At 55.7% G+C, this 18,949-nt stretch overlaps 1 protein-coding gene across 2 annotated transcripts in view; it reads left to right on the forward strand.

Annotated features, from left to right (window-relative positions):
- The first annotated feature begins 17,019 nt into the window (after window positions 1–17,019).
- Nfatc1 (nuclear factor of activated T cells 1) overlaps window positions 17,020–18,949 on the forward strand; it is a 100,024-nt gene continuing 98,094 nt past the window's right edge. The window contains exon 1 of one of the 2 annotated variants that reach the window (XM_046448584.2): window positions 17,020–17,423. In XM_046448584.2, the coding sequence (XP_046304540.1) occupies window positions 17,297–17,423 (127 nt within the window). In that variant the 5' untranslated portion in view covers window positions 17,020–17,296. The remainder of the gene's footprint in view (window positions 17,424–18,949) is intronic. The other variant, XM_046448587.2, reaches the window with a different exon arrangement.

Consider the following 18,949-nt stretch of genomic DNA (forward strand, 5'->3'; position numbering starts at 1 on the left):
CATCTTGCATTTTTATCCAGTGTTTCTAAATCAGAGGGCAACACCACGTTCCTAAAGCCTGTACCACCCCCCATGGAGCCAAAACAGGTCGAGTAAGGGGTCACATGCACCCTTCCTGTACCGGTAAGGGCCCTACGAAGAGCCTACAGTGGAAAGACACACTCACTGCTCCACCTCTAAGGCCTAGGGCACTTCATGTCTTCATGGAGCAGATTCGCATCTGTGGGAAGATGGGGACAGTGTCGTGGGTGAAAAATCACTTTCCTAAATGCAGTGGATGCTTAGCCAAAGGCAGATTATCAGGCTGCATAAAAAGCAAAACTAACCACGTGCTGCGTACAGAGAGAAATGCCATAAATACGGAGGGAGACACAGTGTAAGAGCAGCAGGCTGGGGCAGGTGGAGCGCTCAGAGCCAGTGCCCCGCAACACCATTTCTGAGGACCCTCAAGCTGAAGGCGTCCCTGCAGGCAGCACCCACTGGACAGGGTCTGCAGGGGAGTGGAGTGAGGAAAGCTGCGGCTGCAGAGTCAGTCTGCTGTGGGACACCGGTTGCTGTCCTGTGTGGCTGCATCCTCCATGCCCTGTGTCAGAAACAGCTGCACAGAAACCCCAGACCTTGCTGACTGAGGGACCCTGCGCCCAGCTACTGCAGTGCGCCCACCAAGGCAGCCAGGTACCGGGTCGACAGGCACCAGAGAACCGGGAATCACATGGCTCACTTACGGAGGGCTCGGGGGTCGAGGAAAACATGATGGGAGAAATTCTAACCAATTCCGACTTAATGAAAATGTCAAGATTTGAGACTTTCTTAAAGGAAACTTACAGATCTAAATGCTTATGTCAAAAAATAGAAAGGTCCTAAGATCAACGTGTAGACTTCTACTCTGGGAAGCTAGAAAAAGGGTAACAGTGAGCCCAAAGCAAGTAGGAGGCAAGAAGCAAAAATAAATAAACAAAAGCGAGTATCAACAAAATGGAGCACAGATGAACAGCAGGAGTCGAGGAATCCAAGGCTAGCTTGGTGAAAACCCAACCTCTGCCAGATGGACGAAGACAAAGGTACTGATGTTCAAAGGTTTCCATCACAGAAAGTCGCCCTGGAGGAGGAAAGGTCAGGTTTGCTCCAGGTTTCACAGTTGGCTCTTGCCTTTGGGCCTGTGGGGAGGCAGAACATCACGGCAGTCAGCCCGAGGGGGAGCAAAGTTCTTCTCTTTGTGGCAGCTGTGAAGCCGAGGAGGGAGGAGTGGTCGGGGTCCCTGTGTCCTTCCTGTCCTGCCCCCAGTGACCTCCCTCACTGCCTTCCACTAGACCCCCTTCGGCAGCTTCCACCTCTCCCCGTAATGCCACCTCCTGGAGACCCAGCCTTGGACACCTGCGCCTTTGGGGGACATTTAAGGTTCACCCAGAACGGTCAGTGTCTTGGGGGCCTTTGGGGTGGTGTGACTACAAGGGACAGCAGGAGGGGCTGTGTCTGGGTGCTGCAAGGGCAACAGCTCCTGCACCTGCAGGCTCCCACTCGCGACTTCACACGTGGGCCAGAGTAGGGACCCTCCCCGCAGCTCACATGTGTTTTGAAACTTGCTGTGAACCTGTATTCACAGAAGTTTTCAGAGTGCCGTGACTTTCTGTGGGTTGAGGACCAGATGGGGAAAGGCCTGGCACCGTGAGCAGGCTAGGCCAGGGGCTGCGACTGCTCAGATCAAGGCCTCAGCTTCTTCTGGGAGGAGACCAGCTGACAGCAGTCTCTTTACCTTGAGGGTGGGTCTGTCCTGGGGCAAGCTGCCTGGAGTTGTGGCCTGTCCTCTGAACCCAGCGTGGTATTACAGTGAGTTTTGGTGGTACCATGCAGTCTGCACATGGCCCTCATTGTGGGCTGGGCTTGTGGCCAAGCCATCCCCCAGGCAGAAAGGCCCTGCCTTCTCCAGGGGTCAGGAGGCCACAGGCCCTGCACCTAGCCTCCATATGGTTAAGGACAAAGGGTCTCTCCAGGGTCCCCAAGGGTAAAGGAGGTACCACTGGGATAGCTTGGGTGTTGGGGTACCCACGAGGCCTGCAACCCAGGGGACAGCAGCACAGAAACTGGACCTGGCTCTCTTGTTTCCACAGCTCCTGGGTCTTAGTGACAGTTGAGGCACAGGGATGACAGAGACCTGAGGATAGGGACCGAGAGTACAGCTTATGGAGGACAAGAAGTCTGTACTGTGCTGTGCTGCCTCTAGGGCTCAGCTGGGAGTCAGCTTTTGGTAGCCTGCGCATACACTGAGAGACCACTCCTAGTGCCCTGGCAAGGCAGGACCTGCTCTCCCTGTCTCCTGTCAGGTCTTGTGCCCGACTGGCCCAGCTGCCACCACTGGCTAAGATCTGCTGCCCCTCACTCACCTGGAAAATCACTTCTCACTATCCAAGCTTCCTGAGGTTTTAGGCACGTTGGCCACCAGGGACCATGCAAGCCACATTGTAAGGTGGCATGCCAGAAAAGTCACCTTGTGTTCCTGGGGCCACCCTGAGAAAGAAGAAGGGTATCCCTACCATCCCTGCAGCCCTGCCCTGAATTTAGAGTCTGCTGGAGCCTGCCTCTCCTCAGAGCACCCTTGGACATCCTTAAGGGTGGGACTGGCCTTTTCAACCTTCCTGCCTCTTCTAGAGGACAGTGTGGTGCCCTGGATATGCTCAGAGGCACTGGATCAGTGGCAGTGGGGAAACTGAGGCATGGAGAAGATTCCCCAGAGCAAGGAAACAGCCAACCTGGATTCCAGGACCCTCTGTGTTTGGCTGTGTGGACCTGGCTGAGCCATCACCCTGTTTCCCAAGTCATGAGGTTATGTCCCTGCAGGGTACCCAGCTCCCTCTGCACAGGTCTCCAGTCACTTGGAAAAGACCTGATGCTCCAAGGGCCCCACAAGAGACAGCCACTTAGTTCCCCTGGCAGGGACCAGCCCAGCCACCACCACCAAACGCCCTAGACAGCAGGGCTCTCAGCCAGCCTCTCTTCTCCTTTGAGCAGAAACTAGCCTGTGTCTCTGTGAAAACTGCTCGTTTGGGGAAAAGTTCAGGCTTTCAGAAATCTATTGAGACCCCCATATTCCCCTCAGCTCCTGCAAACAGGCGGACCTTGTCCAGTGCAGCAGGCCTCCTTAGGCCTGCTGTCCACTCAGCCCTGTGGCCAAGCCCCATCTGGGAGGTTCCTGTGGGCACTGCCTTGAGGACAGGACTCGAAGGGCCGTTGGAGGAAAGGTACCTAGTTCTAGATTCTGGGCGGGCACATGACACACACAGACTTGTGTCCTTGTCGGGCCGTGTCCATAACCCAGATTTGGAGCTACCTTGAGGCTGAACAAATTCCCTCTTTCCGATCCATTGTGCCCGATTTTAGCGTCCACTAGTGTCCCTGGGGTCCTCTGCAGTCCACCTTTGTACTGAGCACAGGTGTGATTCCCAACATCTCCAGGAGGGGGTGCTAGAAGACAAGAAACAGGTCCACCAGGCAGCCCTAGAGAGGTGGCACAGGCTCCACCAAGGGAGTCCTGGATGCAGGGTTCCTGGGCAGGGTTTGCTCTGGCTGAGAACATACCTACCCACAGGCACTAGTGTACACAGTGCCGCTGTTTTGCCTGAATGGGGAGCCTGATCCCCTCATCAGTAGAGCCCCCAGTGTCCAGGGTGCTGGTGCCCGGTGTGTCCAGAGAGCACAGTGGCTGCAGCCTGGATAGATGGGCTTGGGCAGGCTGCAGGGGCTGCACCAAGCTCAAACTTGGCCACAAGGTCCTGTGTGCCTCTGGGGTTGGTGGCCCAGGAGACACTGGCAAAGGCCAAGGGGCCCCAGAAAGATGTGTTTGTATTCATTTTGCAGCATCATGAACGCAGTAGTAATAACAGACCTTTCCAGACCTTGTCATCGTGACTTTAGATCTGGAAGGAAAATGGAAGTCCTCCTGTCCCATTTACAGTGTTTCCAAGAACTCTTGTACTTTCAGCTCCTTCCCCACCCCTGGACCCCGAGGGCACTGGTGGCCAGCACAACTGGTGAGCTGCAGTTCCTGCACTGGCCTGGATGCAGAGACCTCCTGTGCAGATCTAGAAATGCGAGTTCAGCATCAGGATCCCAAGTTCTTGTAAAAGTCATACCCTGAGGGAGGTGGACTCAGTCTCATGCAGGAGCTGCATCTTGCTTGCTTCTCTTTTGCTAATAAAGAAAGTGAGGCTATAAAATCAAGTGTAGATCAAAGTCAGAAGTCTGGGTTTTTATGTGAAATTGGAGTGTAGAGGTGTTGACTCTTGCTGTGTTTGTAGTCTGGGAAGCCCGGGAGCCCTCTTGGCTCACAGAAGCACTGTCCACCTGTCCAGAGCATTCTGCACGGCTGTGACTCAGGTTTTCCTGGTGAGCGTGGTCTGTGTTTGCAGACATCCACATGAGCAGGGCTCTGTGAGCACGTGCAAGCCTCTCTTGCAAGAGCGTCCAGGGACTCAGACTCAGGAAGGGGATGCCATGATCCTCGCTGATTTTCCCAAGCCAGAGGTGACACTGGCAGCCTCCCACAAGGTCACCTAGCCAATCAAAACTAGCTTTTGGGTCATCCAGCTGATCAAGGTTCTCACAGGGTGGGGACTTTCCGTGTCAGCCCACAAGCCCCTGGAAGTGGGAGGCCACACACCCCAAGGAGGAGAATGGCAGCAAGTCCTGAGGGGTTTGGCCAGGCCTTGCCCTCCCTGCTGCTCTGCTTGGGCTCCGCCTGTAGGTCAGAGTGGCCTCGGGTCACAGTGGGCGAGGACCATTTCCTCTCAGTTGTGCAGCTGCCTCCCACCTCCCTTGAGGATGCTGTCGGTTGTCCGCATTTCTTCCTCTGAGGAGTGCTTCTGTAGTCCCCAGAGTTGCGAACCGTGTTCTGCATGCAGGTCCTTGAGAGGAAGCACAGCCAGTGGCTGTGGGAGTCGCTGTCACACACACAGCAGGTCCCACAGAACCAAGAGCTCCAGCTCCAGGTTCCACAGCGGGTACTGGCACCCACCATGGGGCACTCCGTGGGTGGGTGCAGGCTGCGGGGCTTTCGGCCCACATTGTTCTGCTGTGGACCCTGGGCGCCTGCACAGGGCTGAGTGGATGCCCCACCAAGGTGTGCGGGGGGCCTGTGGACCAAACCTCCTGCCACCCCAGCTGACGGTGTCCTGATGTGTGTGGAGAGCACAGTGGCTACAGCCTGGACGCGTGGGCTTGGGCAGGCTGCAGGGTTGTCCTTGGCTGGCTGTGTCCTTCAGGTGGGAGCCTGCAGGCGGGTTTCTACAGGTGGGGTGCTCCAAGTAGGCCACCCAGGCGGATGTGAGTGAGTCTGTGACCGGAAACAGACTTTAGGGGACAGGAGTGGGAGGGATAGTGCCTTCTCAGGGGCTCTGGCATCTAAATCTGTCTCCACCCCACCCCTGGGAACCCTAGGAGTTCTCGCTGTGTCCACCCCACCCCTGGGACCCCAGGAGTTCTCGCTGTGTCCACCCCACCCCTGGGACCCCGGCAGTTCTCGCTGTGTCCACCCCACCCCTGGGACCCCAGGAGTTCTCGCTGTGTCCACCCCACCACTGGGACCCCGGCAGTTCTCGCTGTGTCCACCCCACCCCTGGGACCCCGGCAGTTCTCCTTGTATCCACCCCGGTTCACCCTCACGAGGGTGGGGCTCTACCCTGGGCCTCCTTGGTCACCCATCCATCGGTCTGTGGGAAAGAAGGAGGAGCACAGGCACTGAGAGGATGCAGGCTGGGCTGCGTGAGAGCCCTAGCCTGGGCTAGCTTCCTCTGCCCTTCCAAGGGCTGTCTGTACTTGGTGGCTCTAAGGCCTAGGCACAGAGATGCCACATGGGGACAAATGGAGTGTCAGACACAAGCCAAAGAGGACAGGAGGAAGACACCAGGGAAATGGGCACAGAGTGACTGAAGAGGGAGCCTCCAGCCAGGAGCTGTAGCTCCGGGAAATCTCACAATGCTCTGAAACTCAGACTTAATGGGCTGGCACCACGGGGAGCCAGGAGACGTGGGAAGAGGTGTGGTGGAATTGGGGGATGCAAGATATCTGAGTGGGGGCAAAGGACCCTGAAGTGCCAGAACCCAGGCATGGCCAGTGTCAAGATGCCCCTGCTGCCCCTGCCCCTAGGCTGACTCTCACCCCTCACCAAAGTGACTGCTGTCACTCCTCTCAGGTCCACCTCGGTTTCCTTCAAGGACCAGGCATCTACTTCTGCCCCTTCTAGGCCCTTCCAGTCCCCAACCCCCATCACGGACCACACAGGGGCTCCAGGACACCCCTCACCCCTCAGATACCCAGCCTAAATATCCTTGGCTCGGGGACCATGGACTCCCAGGCCAGGCTATCTCCTGCACGCTCCCTCCAGAGCCTGCAGCTCAGGGAGTCCACACAGGAAGAGCACAAGGGCCACAACCATGAGGGGAAGGTGATATGTCCTCAGTGGAACTGTGACTGTGAGTAGCCATGTCCTCTAGGCCCAGTGGTCACTGAGCTCAGCACCCCAGCACCAGCAATAGTGGCCGCCGAGACCTTCTCCTGCCCCACCAACAGGTGATCTGCTGGGCCTGACCTGCTGCAAGTGTGGAAAGACACATTACTTGTCCTCCAGCCTCTTGGGACACTTGAAGGTTAGGGCTCAATAAGGTGAATGAGAACTGAAATCCCAGGTCCACAGGAAGCAGATAGGTCACTGGGCATCAGTGGTGTACAGGGGAGAGGGACAGAGACAGGGAGACAGTCAACTACAGAGACACGAGGGCTGTTGGCCAGCTGGATGGTTTCTCTCTCCCTTGGCACCTGGGTCAGTGGTGGAGGAACCCCACCGGGGTCACCTGCAGGCAGCAGAGGCTTCTCCCAGAGCCTGGTAGAAACTGCCTCTGCCTGCAATGGAGCTCCAGGCGGAAGCCCAGCAGGAGCCCCTCCCGCACAGCAGAACTGGGAGCCCAAGGGCCCAAGGACTTGCACCCAAGTTCTCAATGGCATCGTTCAGATAAAGTGAGTGGAGATGGCCATTTCTCCACATCAGGTGAATGGACAGCTGGGCATGCTGGGCACACCTGTGGTTCCAGCTGTTCAGGAGGCAGGGTCAAGTGAGCCCAGGAGGTCAAGGCCAGCCTGGGCCACATAGCAAGACCCTGTCTCAAAATACATAAGAAGGAAAAACAGGAAATCAGATGGATGAACAAAACAGGGTGCCGGCCCACTGGACTGTCACTGCGCCTCAGGAGGGAAATCGGACACACAGGTACAGCACGTGACAACCCTGGGGACTCTGCAGATGGATAAGTGCTGCACAGCTCACTCCCGGGAGGTCCAAGAGACAGCAGAGCGGAGCACAGCTGGGGCAGCGCAGCCGTGGGTGCACAGAGGGGGCAGTTTCAGTTTGGGAAGATGAGAGAGTCCTGGAAACAGATATGGTGATGGCTGCACAGAAGTGTGAGTGCACCTGGTGCATCATGCACTTAGGAAATGGCTAAAATGACACATTGTATGCTAGGGACATCTTACCAGAACTTTAGAAAAGAAAACCCTTTTTAAAAAGGGGCTGTTTGAGTAGGGGAGGAGAGCAGGTGGAGGCCAGGGGTAGGCTCTGCCTCTGCCTGAGCCCAGGCGGGGCTGCAGGGCAGCCCTGGGCTTGCTGGGTCTGGGATGGACGCATCGCTGTGGAGAGGTTTATGTTCATCTACACTTTGGCCAGATGCCACTTCCTGTTTCTAAGAAGAAAGAAAGTCCTGAGCAGGATTATAAAAAGCTCCCCATCTTCCTGGACATCAAACAGCCCCAACACAGCATCTTGATGGGTTCAGTGTAAATGAATCAGAAACACATGGATTAAATTTCCCTTGAAATTCACTCCAGTTTAAAAATTAATGGAAAAAGTGCCTGGCAAAACTTGCTTAGAGCTTTATTGAACCAAAACACTTTAAAAATAGTTTGGGAAGTTGGGCAAACCCAAGTTGTGGCTGGGCCCTTCACCAGGACAGATTCTGCCGTGTCTCGCCAGGCTGGGGGTGCTCCTGGGGCAGCCAGTGCCCCACGAATGGCACATGGCTCTCCAGCAGAGAAAATCCCATGGCACGCATGAAAAATGAAGTCGTTTGGCATCAGAAAGGAAAAACAAATGGAAAGAACAGCCTCATTACCTAAGGCTGGGGGCAGAAATGGCTTACTTTGGGTTGTTGCTTAATTAAGAGACTTAGGTAAACAGTGTTTTAAAGTAAGTTACAATGTTGCCATCAGAAAACTCTTTGCTACTCCTTCTATTATTTTGGTTATGGAAAACTGGGACATGTCTGAAATCCTGCTGGGCTGTTGTAAGGAGCATCCTGCAGGCCAGGAAGTGACCCGGGAGCCCAGTGCTCCAGGCACATTATAGATGGTGTTTGGTAACTGCCAGTTCTTGTTTGGGCAGCACTGTGCAGAGAAGACGAGGCTGTCCCCAAGAGCAGAGGTCTTTGGCCTTGGCCTTTGTGTGGATTCCTAAGTCCTAAGTAAACCTGGGCACAAGGGCAGAGCTCTGTGGCTGGGACGGCAGGGCCGCAGGGCCTGGGGGCTGGGTCTCAGACGGCTCCGTTTGCACCCTGGTGTGGAAGCTCTCTGTCGTAACCCCATTAGCCAGCCCATGCATGCCCCAAGAGTGTCAGCTTAGCCTATCTGTGTTTTCTGTGAGAAATCAAAGTAAAATAGGACCTTTTCCTGCTCTGCATGTCATGGGGCCCAGGGGAACACAACTGGACCCGAGGTCTGTCTTTCTGCCCACCTTTCTCTTCATAACTGGTCAGAGAGCCGCTCACTCCTTGGGCCTGTAGAGCTGCCCTCTCCCCACCCTTAGGGGGAGTTCGTTCTACAGCAGGTGAATGGCTCAGAGGCGCCTCCCAGCCTTGCTGGGTTCTGCCCTGGTGCTGCTCTCTTTCTCAGCCTCCACATCAGAGAGCTTCTCTAGGACAGGCCCGGGAGCCTCAGGTCCTGTCCCCAAGACCTCCTGGGCAGGAGCTTCAGGAAAACACCAGGCCCGAGTGCCTGGTCTCAGTCGGCCACCACCCCAGGCTGCAGTAGGCACTGGGGCAGTCCTGTGACTCCATTTGGAGTTTGAGCCAGGCAAACAGGGGTCCTTGAGCAAAGGTCATCTCTGACAATGTGCTGCTGTGCCGAGAAGGAGTGACCTGGATTTGTGTCCATACAGGGGTCTGACACAGAAGGGCATGTCCCCTGTGGTCCTTGTAGCTGGAACTCTGAAGGAGCACTAAGTAGGATGTGTCCAGGCCCCATGAGGAAGGCATGTAGGAAAGGACAGAGTACCCTGGGTTGCGTCATGGAGTAGTGATCTATTTTTCATAACTGTCATGAAATACCTGAGGAAAGCTAACTTTAAAAAGGAAAGAAGTTTGTTTTGCTCATGGTTCTGGAGGTTCAAGGTGGAGGGGCCTCATCTAGTGCCTTCTTGCTGTTCAGAGGCCCAAGTTGGCATAGGGCATCACAAGGCTGAGACTGATCCTCTGCTCACAGAGCCACCAGAGCCTGGGCTGAGGGCCTCATCCCATCCCAGCCCTCCCAACGGCCACCTATGCACCAGGTGGAGGACGCAGTTCCTCCCTCAAGTACCTGTGGGGGATGCTCAGACCACGTCCATGCTGTAGTGCATGGTAACTGGGAAGGGAATGAAGCCAGTCCATGTGTGGGAATTCCACACTGGGTGGCTTAAGCCAAAAGAAAGTCACCATCTTATAGATCTGGAGGTCAGGAGTTCAAAACCAGGGGCCAGCAGGGCCACTCGCCCTGAGGGTCCTGTAGAGGAGTGTCTTCCTGCCTGTCCAGCTCTTGGCTCTCTTGGTGGCCCTTGCCCGACAGGACATAGCTCCAGGGTGCCTCTGTCCGCACAGGGCATCGCCTTTGTGCCCCTGCCTCTCCCCTTATAAGGACACCTGTCATTTGGGGGACCCAGTGACCTCCCTTAACTACCACACCTGCAAGACCCTACTTGCAGACAAGGCCATGTCGCAGGTGACGCGGCCAGGCCCTCAGTGTGTTTCCAGAGGACGTGGTTCCACACACGGCTTGGCTCTGAGGCAGCTGTCGGTGAGCACCACACCGCACAGCCTCACAGCAGCCTGGGGGGAGGGCGGTCCCTGGTGCCTGTTGGTGTAGGAGACTGAATCCAACACAGCTGCAGGGGACCAGCCCATGAAGGAGAACTGATGGGAACTGGTGGAGTCGCTTAAAAACACAAGCTCCCATAGTCTCTGGAAATGGACCCAAATGCAAACGGTAAACAAAGACACTGCTACTGAGCGCCACATCCATGTCCCAGCCCAGTGAGTGCAGACTCCGCTCCCTTGGTCAGCCATGGGCAGACACAACGGTCCCCTGCACAGCTCCCCATGAGGGGCCCCTCCTGTCCCTCTGCTCTGGTCTCCCAGTCTCCACCACAAAGCAGCGTGGGCCGAGGGTGTGGGGCACTGAGAAGATGGCCTGATGGCTGGCCCAGCTCAGGAGGCAACGTCTCCAGGTCAGGGAAGGCAAGCCGAGAGGGTCTCAGGAAGCTGCTCCCACAGTGCTCAGGGGTGTAGGGCTGTCAGCCCGACTGAAGCATCAGTTTAAACACAGCAGAAATGCCAGCGAGAGTGACCAGATGTTGGATTTATAAGAAAAGACTTAAACCATCCACAGAAAACCCATGCAGCTCTAAAGCGAGGCCTCACTGACAAGTAAAAAAGTGTGATGATGGTATCACACTAAAGACCATCAGGAAAGAGATGAAAACACACAAAAGAACCAAGTGGACCTGGAGTTGAAAGGAGGGAAGGGTTATAAGTCAGCGAGGGCCTTTCCGGGAGGAGTCGGCCACGGAGGAAGAGGGAGTCAACCTGAAGCATGTCTCCAGAGATCACGAAAATCCAAGAGCACCTCGGAGAAGTGAGGTGTGCTCCCGGGCCTGCCTGCCTGCCCATCGTGACCGCACCAGACAGAAAGAGAGTAGAGAAGGAGAAAAAATGCTGGAGGCAGCAATGGCTGAAAATGACACAAACACGTTGAAAAACAACCTACCTGTCTAGGAAGCTCGGTGATCCCCAGGTAAACTCAGACCCACAACCAACACATAGTAAAAACGCTGAAGGTCAAGGACAAGGAGAAAAGTCTCAAAAGCAGAGAAGAGAAAATGGCTTGTCGCTCCCAAGAGAACGCAAATAAGGCTAACATCTGACTTCTAAGCAGAAACTACTGAGGTTAGAAGCCACGGAGATAACATACCAAAGTGCTCCAAGAAAAAAATATGTGCACCAAGAATCCTACCCTCGAGCTTTCTTCCTGAAGCTAAGGTGAAGTAAAGAGTATCCAGAGAAACAAAAACTGAGAATCTGTTGCTAGCAGACCCACCTTGCAAAAAATCCAAGAAGTTCTAGAGGCTAGGCCAGGAAAGCCTGTTTGGTGATCTGAACCACAGGAAGCAGGGCCACTAAAGGCAATTGTGTGATTTTGTAAAATGGCTTAAGTGCATATTTTCTCTTTTCTCCTCAAAACTCACTTAAAAAGCACTTGCTAGACACACCCTGTGTATAGAACGTAGTGTGGGCCTGTCACTTACAAAAACCTAGTAGATGTGTAATACATTTTCCAATAAAACCACCAGGGAGGTGGGAGGCACACACAGCACCTGGACAAAGGGGACTGCTGCAGACGGTGAAATGATAATGGCCGCAGGCATTGTTGGGCTGGTGACACTGTGCTCATGATGCTGAGGAACAGAGCTCTGTAAGGGGGACAAGGAAGTAGAGCCCCATAGAAATACTGTTCCTTTACGTCACTGGAACTGAGCTAGTGCAAATGAATCTAAGGCTGATTGTAGAGCTAAGTACATATGGTCAACACAAGAGCAACCACTGAAGAGATGGTGAAAACATATGGAAAAAATAAATAAAAAGCTACATTATGAAACATTCACTTAATGCAAAGAAAGCAATAAGGAGGACTGGAGGGGAAAGATGTGAAGACACTAGGAAACAAAAAGAGAATCCAGCTGTACAACAATGGCAGTCAACGTGAGATCCAGGCCAGGCCAGCAGCTGTGAGACTGGGTTAGAACATGCAGCTTCATGCTGCCTCCGGGCACACGTTAGGCACACTGAGAGGCTGGGAAAGACATGCCCTGCAAACAGTGCCAGCAGAGGAGCTGGGGTGCGACACTCATGTCACACAGATGGAAACAGAGGCATCACTAGAGAATGCTATGGAGCCGAATGTCCCCTAAAAGCCCTGGAGTGGAAGGCTTTGCCCTACGGTGATTCTATGGGAGGTAGTGGAGCCTTTGAGAGTTGAGGGGTCTTTAGGTCATTGAGGCTGTGCCCTTGGAGGGAATAGTGGGGCCCTAGGCTCTCTCTCTTTTTCTTTTGCTTCACTGCCAAGGTGAGCAACTCACTCCACCACAGGCTCCTGCCATGAAGTACTGCCTTGTCACAGCCTCAAAGCAATTGGGCTGCTTGATCATGAACAAGAGCCTCCAAGACTGTAAGCCAAAATAAACCTTTTATCTTTATAAGTTATTTCTTGAGCAGCAGAATAAACTGGCGAGGTTCATAGCAGACACCCTAGAGCTCCCACCCAGCAAAGCCAAAGGCACACCTTACTCAGGGGCACAAGACACTCTTCAGGACGGGCCTCATGCTAGGCTACAAACAGGTGCCAGTTGTCTGAGGGAAAGGCTCTTGACCAGCACAAAGGCAAGGGGAAGGCACACAAAGGCTTGTGGAAGAGGTGGTGAGGACCTGGGGAGACGGCTGCAGGAAAGCCAGGGTGTGTCTAGCAAGTGCCAGCTGTGGACTCTGTGGAGGGGTAAGGGGTGGGCAGGGTAACCAGGAGCATGGTGAAGAGGTGCTGCACACCACTCCGGGCCGGCCATGCATGTGGAGGGTGAAGGACATCAGGTGCCAAGCTGAGCAGCTCCGTCTTGATCCTGAGGTCCTGGACAAAAGCCAGAGCGGGGGGGGGGGGGGAATGGATTCACTGACTGCTGCAGGAGATGTCAGACCTTCTGTTAGCCATCTGTCCATCACCGAGACAAAATACCTGATGCACATCAAGTTAAATCACATGTTCCCGTGGTATCAGAGACTTCAGTCCATGGCCCGGGCTCTGCTGCTTCTGAGCCTCTGGTGATGAAGCATGTCATGGTGGGTATGCACGCAGAGCTGCTCCTCTCATGCTGTCTGGGACGCAGAGGAGGAGGGTTTGGGTCCCCATTCTCTCCAAGGACCCACCCCCGGTGACCTAAAATCTCCCTCTAGGCCCACCTCCAAATGTTTCCCCATTTCCCAATAGTACTATCGGCTGGGGCCACACCTCCAACAGACTGCCTCTGAAGACATTCAAGGTCCAACCACAGCAGACCCGGGGACAGTACATGACATGAGTAGTGGGCTGACATAGGCAGAGACTAATGAAGAAGGCTTCAGCACCAATCCAGGAAGAAGGACAATTGAAGAGATGTTCCCCAAGTTGAAGCAGAGTGAAGGATCTCTGAATCCCAAATTTATGGCTCAGTGAGAACACCCTATTATCTGAAGGTGCTGACACAGGTGGATCACCAAAGGGGCCCTTCTTTCTCAGCTCAACCACAGCTGTAAGACTTGCATTGGCTTTTTAAAATGTCAGCAGTTTACTTAAAAGTAAGCCGCCTGAGGTGTGGCTCAACGATACAGAAGTTAGCCTGCAGCAGGCCCTGGATTCAGACTTCAGCAGCATTAAAAGAAAAAAAAAAAAAAAAACTTCCTAAGAATTTGGTTTGATATTTCATTCTACTCCAGGTTCTGGCTAATAGCCCATGTTCCACGTTGACTTCTGGACATGACAGACTTTAGGCCTCTGGTGCTATCAGGAAGAAAAGAAGTGAACCCACCCTTGCTATCTATCTTAGAACTCCAGCCAGAGGCTCCAAGGGCATTGGGGTGGAATTTTAAAGAGACCCTGTGGCTCAGAATGTCGCTCCGAGAGACAAGATACAGTAAAGCTCCATGTGACCTTCACCAGCCTGTGGATCCGCGGTTCAGTAAAGGGGCAAGGAGCCGCTGGCCCTGCGCACCCATCCGCCAAGCCCTGCGTGGAGGCCCCGGCGGCTGCAGGGTCCCCAGCAACTCCCAGGGCAGGAGCGCCAGCTCTGTAGGGCCGCGGTGGCGCGGCCGGGCCGGGCTCAGATCCCCAGGCCTGGGCTGGCAACGCCCCCACGCGGATGGGGTCCGGTAACTGCAGCCTTTCCCCCGCGGGTTTAGGAACCCGAGCAGCGGCGAGTCTCTAGAAAACGTTGGGCCGGTGGAGGCAGATCCAAGTGCGCTCCAGGGGAAAGGATCTGGCTTCCAAAGATTTCCAAACTGGTAAGTGTCTAGGGGTGATTCTCCCCAATAATCCACAGAAACAACAGTAACCTAAAAATAGTCTTGTTTTCTGTCCTAAGCTTCTTTTAACTTTGTTAGTCATCACCAATTCTTAAAATAAAATCCGTGTAACGTCTCTCCTAGTAGCAGCTATAAACAAACCCCCGAGAGGAGGCCGGAGGAAGAGGAAAGGAGGCGGAAGGGCCGCGCCGGGAGCGCAGGACCCAGGCCGGTGTCGGTGGTGGCCGCAGGGCCAGCGCACAGCAGAGAGCTGGCCGCGCTCCGCGCGCCGCCCCTCGGAACTCCAGCGCCCTGGCGCGCCGCCACCGTGGTCCCGGCAACGGCATTAAACAGAGGGAAACAGGCCCGGGATTCCGTCACCGCGGGGATAAGGAGGGCATTGAGAGACAGGAAAGAGCTGCGCTAGACGGCGAGAGCCTCTCACTGGGGGAGGTGCCGGGGAGGCGAGAGGAAGAGGAGGAGGAAGAGGGAAGGAAGAGGAAGACGGGGCGCGGGAGGGAGGAAGAAGAGGAGGAGGAGAGGGAGGGCGGAGGGAGAGCACGGCCCCGGCCGAGCGCCGCCGCGCGGGTGGGGGTGCGGGGGGCGGGGGGCGCAGTCACGACTTGCCAGGCCTCCCCGGCCTCGCGGACGCCTTCAAGGACGCGCCCGGACTGACTCTGCCCTCCCGCCGCGCCACGGACGACCGTGCTTTTGTCCCCGCGAGGCGCTGGGGGGCAGACGAGGGCAAGAACAGGAACTCTCCGGGAAAAATTCTGGCTTCCCGGTCTGGGGATACCGGGATTTATCGAAGGATTTTTTTTTTTTTTAACGACAGGCCGCGGGTAGCGCAGCCCTGGCCCCCTCTAGCGGCGGCCTCTTTCTGTCTTGAAGCACCCCAGGCTTCGCCGTCCTCGCGCGGTTACTCCCCGACACACAGATCTTCGCGTGCTCTCCCTCCCCTGCTTCATCCCAGCTGGGTCACCTACCACCGACCTGCTCGCGGGGTCCCCCGGTGTCCTCGCTCCCGCTCAGTATACTCTTGCCCCACCCCCACCCCTGCAGGCCCCTCTGCTCTGGGTATCCAGGACACCCAGGCGAGTGCCAGCCCCGGTTTCCCCCTGGAAACGGGCTCGCAGGTGGCCACACTCGAGGGGCACTGGCACTGGCAGTGGCAAGGCTGTCCCTATTCCTCCGATCCCTCTGGGCACCTCTCTGTTTGGCGGGGAAAAAGGGACTTTAGTTCTTGTTGGTGGAAGCCGCTGGAAGGATCCCGAAGACGGTAGGGGTGGAGTTCTTGCACCTTCCCAAAGTTTAACGTCGAATCCTCTTGGCCAGCGCCACTCACTGGCTAGATCAAAGGTTGACCCAAGTCCTCCTCCCCGCCCCCATTTCCCGGAGTCCTGGGATCCTTCGGGGTACCCACTGGCACAGTAATATGCCCAGGAGCCCCGCATCTTCTTGGCACCCACCGAGAACACGCTTTTTGCTTTGGGGCTTCTTTTAAACTACATAAAGTGTGAATAGATTCACGATTTCTCTTACCGTTCTCCACACCCCCACCCCAGCATTCCCAATCCTTTCCGTCCAAAGCCAACAAGAAAATACGGTCCGGTTTTGGCAGTTGAGGGGCGCCCTAGGGGGTGCGGGGAGCTTTGAAAGAGAAAAGTTCACAGTGACACGGGACGGATCCTCAGAGGCTGCCCGCACCAGCCCTCCCCGCTCCACCGCGGATCCGAGATCCCACAGTTGCGCCTACAAAACGTCTTTAACCCTCCCCCCACAGGGGCAGCGCGGAACTCTCCAGGGTCCAGAGAAGGGTCTGCGCAGGTTTGCGCGCTCTCCTAGACATCCCCTTCCTCAGCTCATGCAACAGGCGATCTGGGTCGCACAGATATTTACAGAATAAGGAGGACGGTATCTGGACTTCCCGGGACGGCCAACAATCTGTTAGTAATTTAACGGGATGGGAATTTCCTTTCTCGGGCCTGCCAGTGGAAGCGCTTTTCCAAATTTCCACAGCAGGGGAAGCCTGCGATTTTACATAATGACTTCAGCATGCAGGGCTTTCTCTGCACCCCTCCCCCGCCTCCTACGCCCCCCAGCCCCTCATTAAGCAGAGTGTTTTTCTCCCGGGGTACCGCGTGGACCCAGGTCTTGCCTGTTCATCCGTCTCCCCTTCCTGCGCCCCTTCTCTCCCATTTCGTCTCCACCAGCCCCCTTGTCCCTCATGCGCGCCTTGAACCAATTTCCTATTAGAGCGCCCCTGCCCGCCCTTTTTGTCCCAATCCCCACGTCTTGGGCGCCTCTGCTTTCCCCCCGGGTTCCCCGACCCACTCCCTGCTGTTCTGCTGGCCTTCGGGCACCCAGGATAGCTCCTGTGTCCCTGTTGCCCGCTGGTGAGCGAGCTCCTAGCTCCCAGTGCGCCCCCGCCGGCCTCCGGGCACTTCTGCCCACCCCCAGGCGCCCCTCCGGCCCGGCGCAGCGGCTGGGAGGGCGGCGCTCGGAGACTAGTCCCCCGGGCCCCGCGCCGGCTCGGGCGGGCAGGGGCGTGATGTCACGGCAGGGAGGGGGCGCGGGAGCGGCTGGGCCGGCGGGGAGGCGGGGGAGGTGTTTTCCAGCTTTAAAAAGGCAGGAGGCAGAGCGCGGCCCTGCGTCAGAGCGAGACTTGGAGGCTCCGGACTCAGCGGCGGAGTCGCCGCGCGGGATCCCAGCGACCCGGCTCGAGCTCCGGCGCGAGGTGCACACCTCCAACCCGGGTCTGCCACCCGCGCACACCCCCCATGACAGCTCTCCGCGGCGCGCGGCGCTGAGCGGGCCCAGCGCGTGTCCGCAGGGGAGAGGTCCGACTCCCAGAGCCCGGCCCCGGTGCTCGCCGCCGGCTCCCGCTCCTCCTCCCGCCGCTCGCCGCCGCCGCCGCCGCGTGGATGCCAAGTACCAGCTTCCCTGTCCCTTCCAAGTTTCCACTCGGCCCTCCGGCCGCATTCTGCGGGAGCGGAGAAACTTTGGGGCCCGTGTTGCCCGCCGTCAGTACCATGAAGGCGGCGGAGGAAGGTAAGCCCGCGCCCTCTCTGAGCCCCCTGCCCACCACTAGCCGCCGAACCTCACGGTGGATCCACTCGGGACCCTGCGCTCAAGCGGAATCTGAGCGCCCAGGGAAGGCGCGGGCGGCCGGAGCCGCACAGATTGGGAAGGGTGTCCCCCTGGTGTTTCCCCGGCGCAGCCCTGATTTCCAGCTCGCTTTCTTGCCAATAGGTGTCTCCTCTTTTCTAGCGTGGAGAATGCGAACTTGGCGGTGGCTGGGCCAGCCTCGCCACGATCCGGGCTGTGGAAACAGTTCAGATGCGAGCGATTTGGGGACCAGGCGAGGTAGGGCTGTCAGAACCACAAAGGACACTTTGTGATGAGTGAGGTTTCTGTGGCGATGAGGGATGGCCCGGTTTATTCTCGAGGGCGGCAAGGCCGCCTTTGGAGGTGAAGAGGAGCCCCCACAACATGAGGTTTGGGGTTCTGCGCCTTTTCCGCCCAGGCTCGTAGGCACCTCTTCCTGAACGCCCTGCTGGGTCAACTGGCCCTAGGTGGCCAAGGCGTGGTCAGGGTTGTGGTCAAATGTCCAGCTCTAACTCAAGCCATTCTGCATCGTTTAGACAAGATAATTTGGACTAGAAAAAGCTTTGGGAAAGGTTGAAAAGGGGCCGACAGGGTTCAAGCTGCTGCTTCCTGGTAAAGGTGCCTCAGTGCCGGACCTGACCTGTAGATGGCCAGTGCAGATGATAGGGCTCCAGACTCTCCTGTGGGGCCCCCTGGTTTACCTTCAAGCCCCTTGTCCCCTTGAAAGAACCATCACAATAACAAAATCCCCCGGTGGGCTCCTGCAGGTGTTTTTAAAAACAACCTGGAGAGGGATGATTGGCTGCTAGGAGGGATTAGGATGGCCCCATAACATGGAAACTGGGAAACACCTCTCCAAATTTCTTATCAGCTCTTTAGTATGTTACTTAAAATCATTGGAAGAAAGCTGGCAAACCTGCCGATGCTGGTGCATTCTCACGTTTTTTAAGGGCAGACGTCCTGTCGAGCACCTGAAAGGAAATGCTAGTTTCCTGCATGGTTCTAATAAATGTTTCAGGCCCTCACACTGGAACTGCAGCTCCCATAGACTTCCAGCTTTGGAGACCTTGCTTATCTTAACCAAAGATGAGCTCAAGAACTTACATTCAACACAAGAGGATCATTATTTCCAGTGCCCTGATGTCCCAAGTAGGAAGCATCTTGTGAAATTGGATAAGACACTGCTTATGTTTCTTAAAATTTCATTTCTAGCTTGAATGTTGAACTATCAGGCAGTGTTTTAATGCTTACACAATGAGCTCTTGCTATGAAGTGTGGGGTTTGAATTTTGAGCCCCTGGACACTTACTTCTGCACATATTTGTCACTGCTTAAAAAAAAAAAAAGAGAGATCTTTCTAAGTTTAGATTTCTTTGAAGAGTCAGTGTTTCATTCCATAGTAAAAAGGTTTTTTTCCACTTACAAGAGGAAAACACTTTTGTGGGGGATAGTGGTTATTTTTCACATTTT

Source organism: Marmota monax, unplaced genomic scaffold, assembly GCF_021218885.2.
Source record: "Marmota monax isolate L192 unplaced genomic scaffold, Marmota_monax_Labrador192_F-V1.1 WCK01_AAM20220418_F8-fsc00060, whole genome shotgun sequence".
Taxonomy (NCBI): Eukaryota; Metazoa; Chordata; class Mammalia; order Rodentia; family Sciuridae; genus Marmota; species Marmota monax.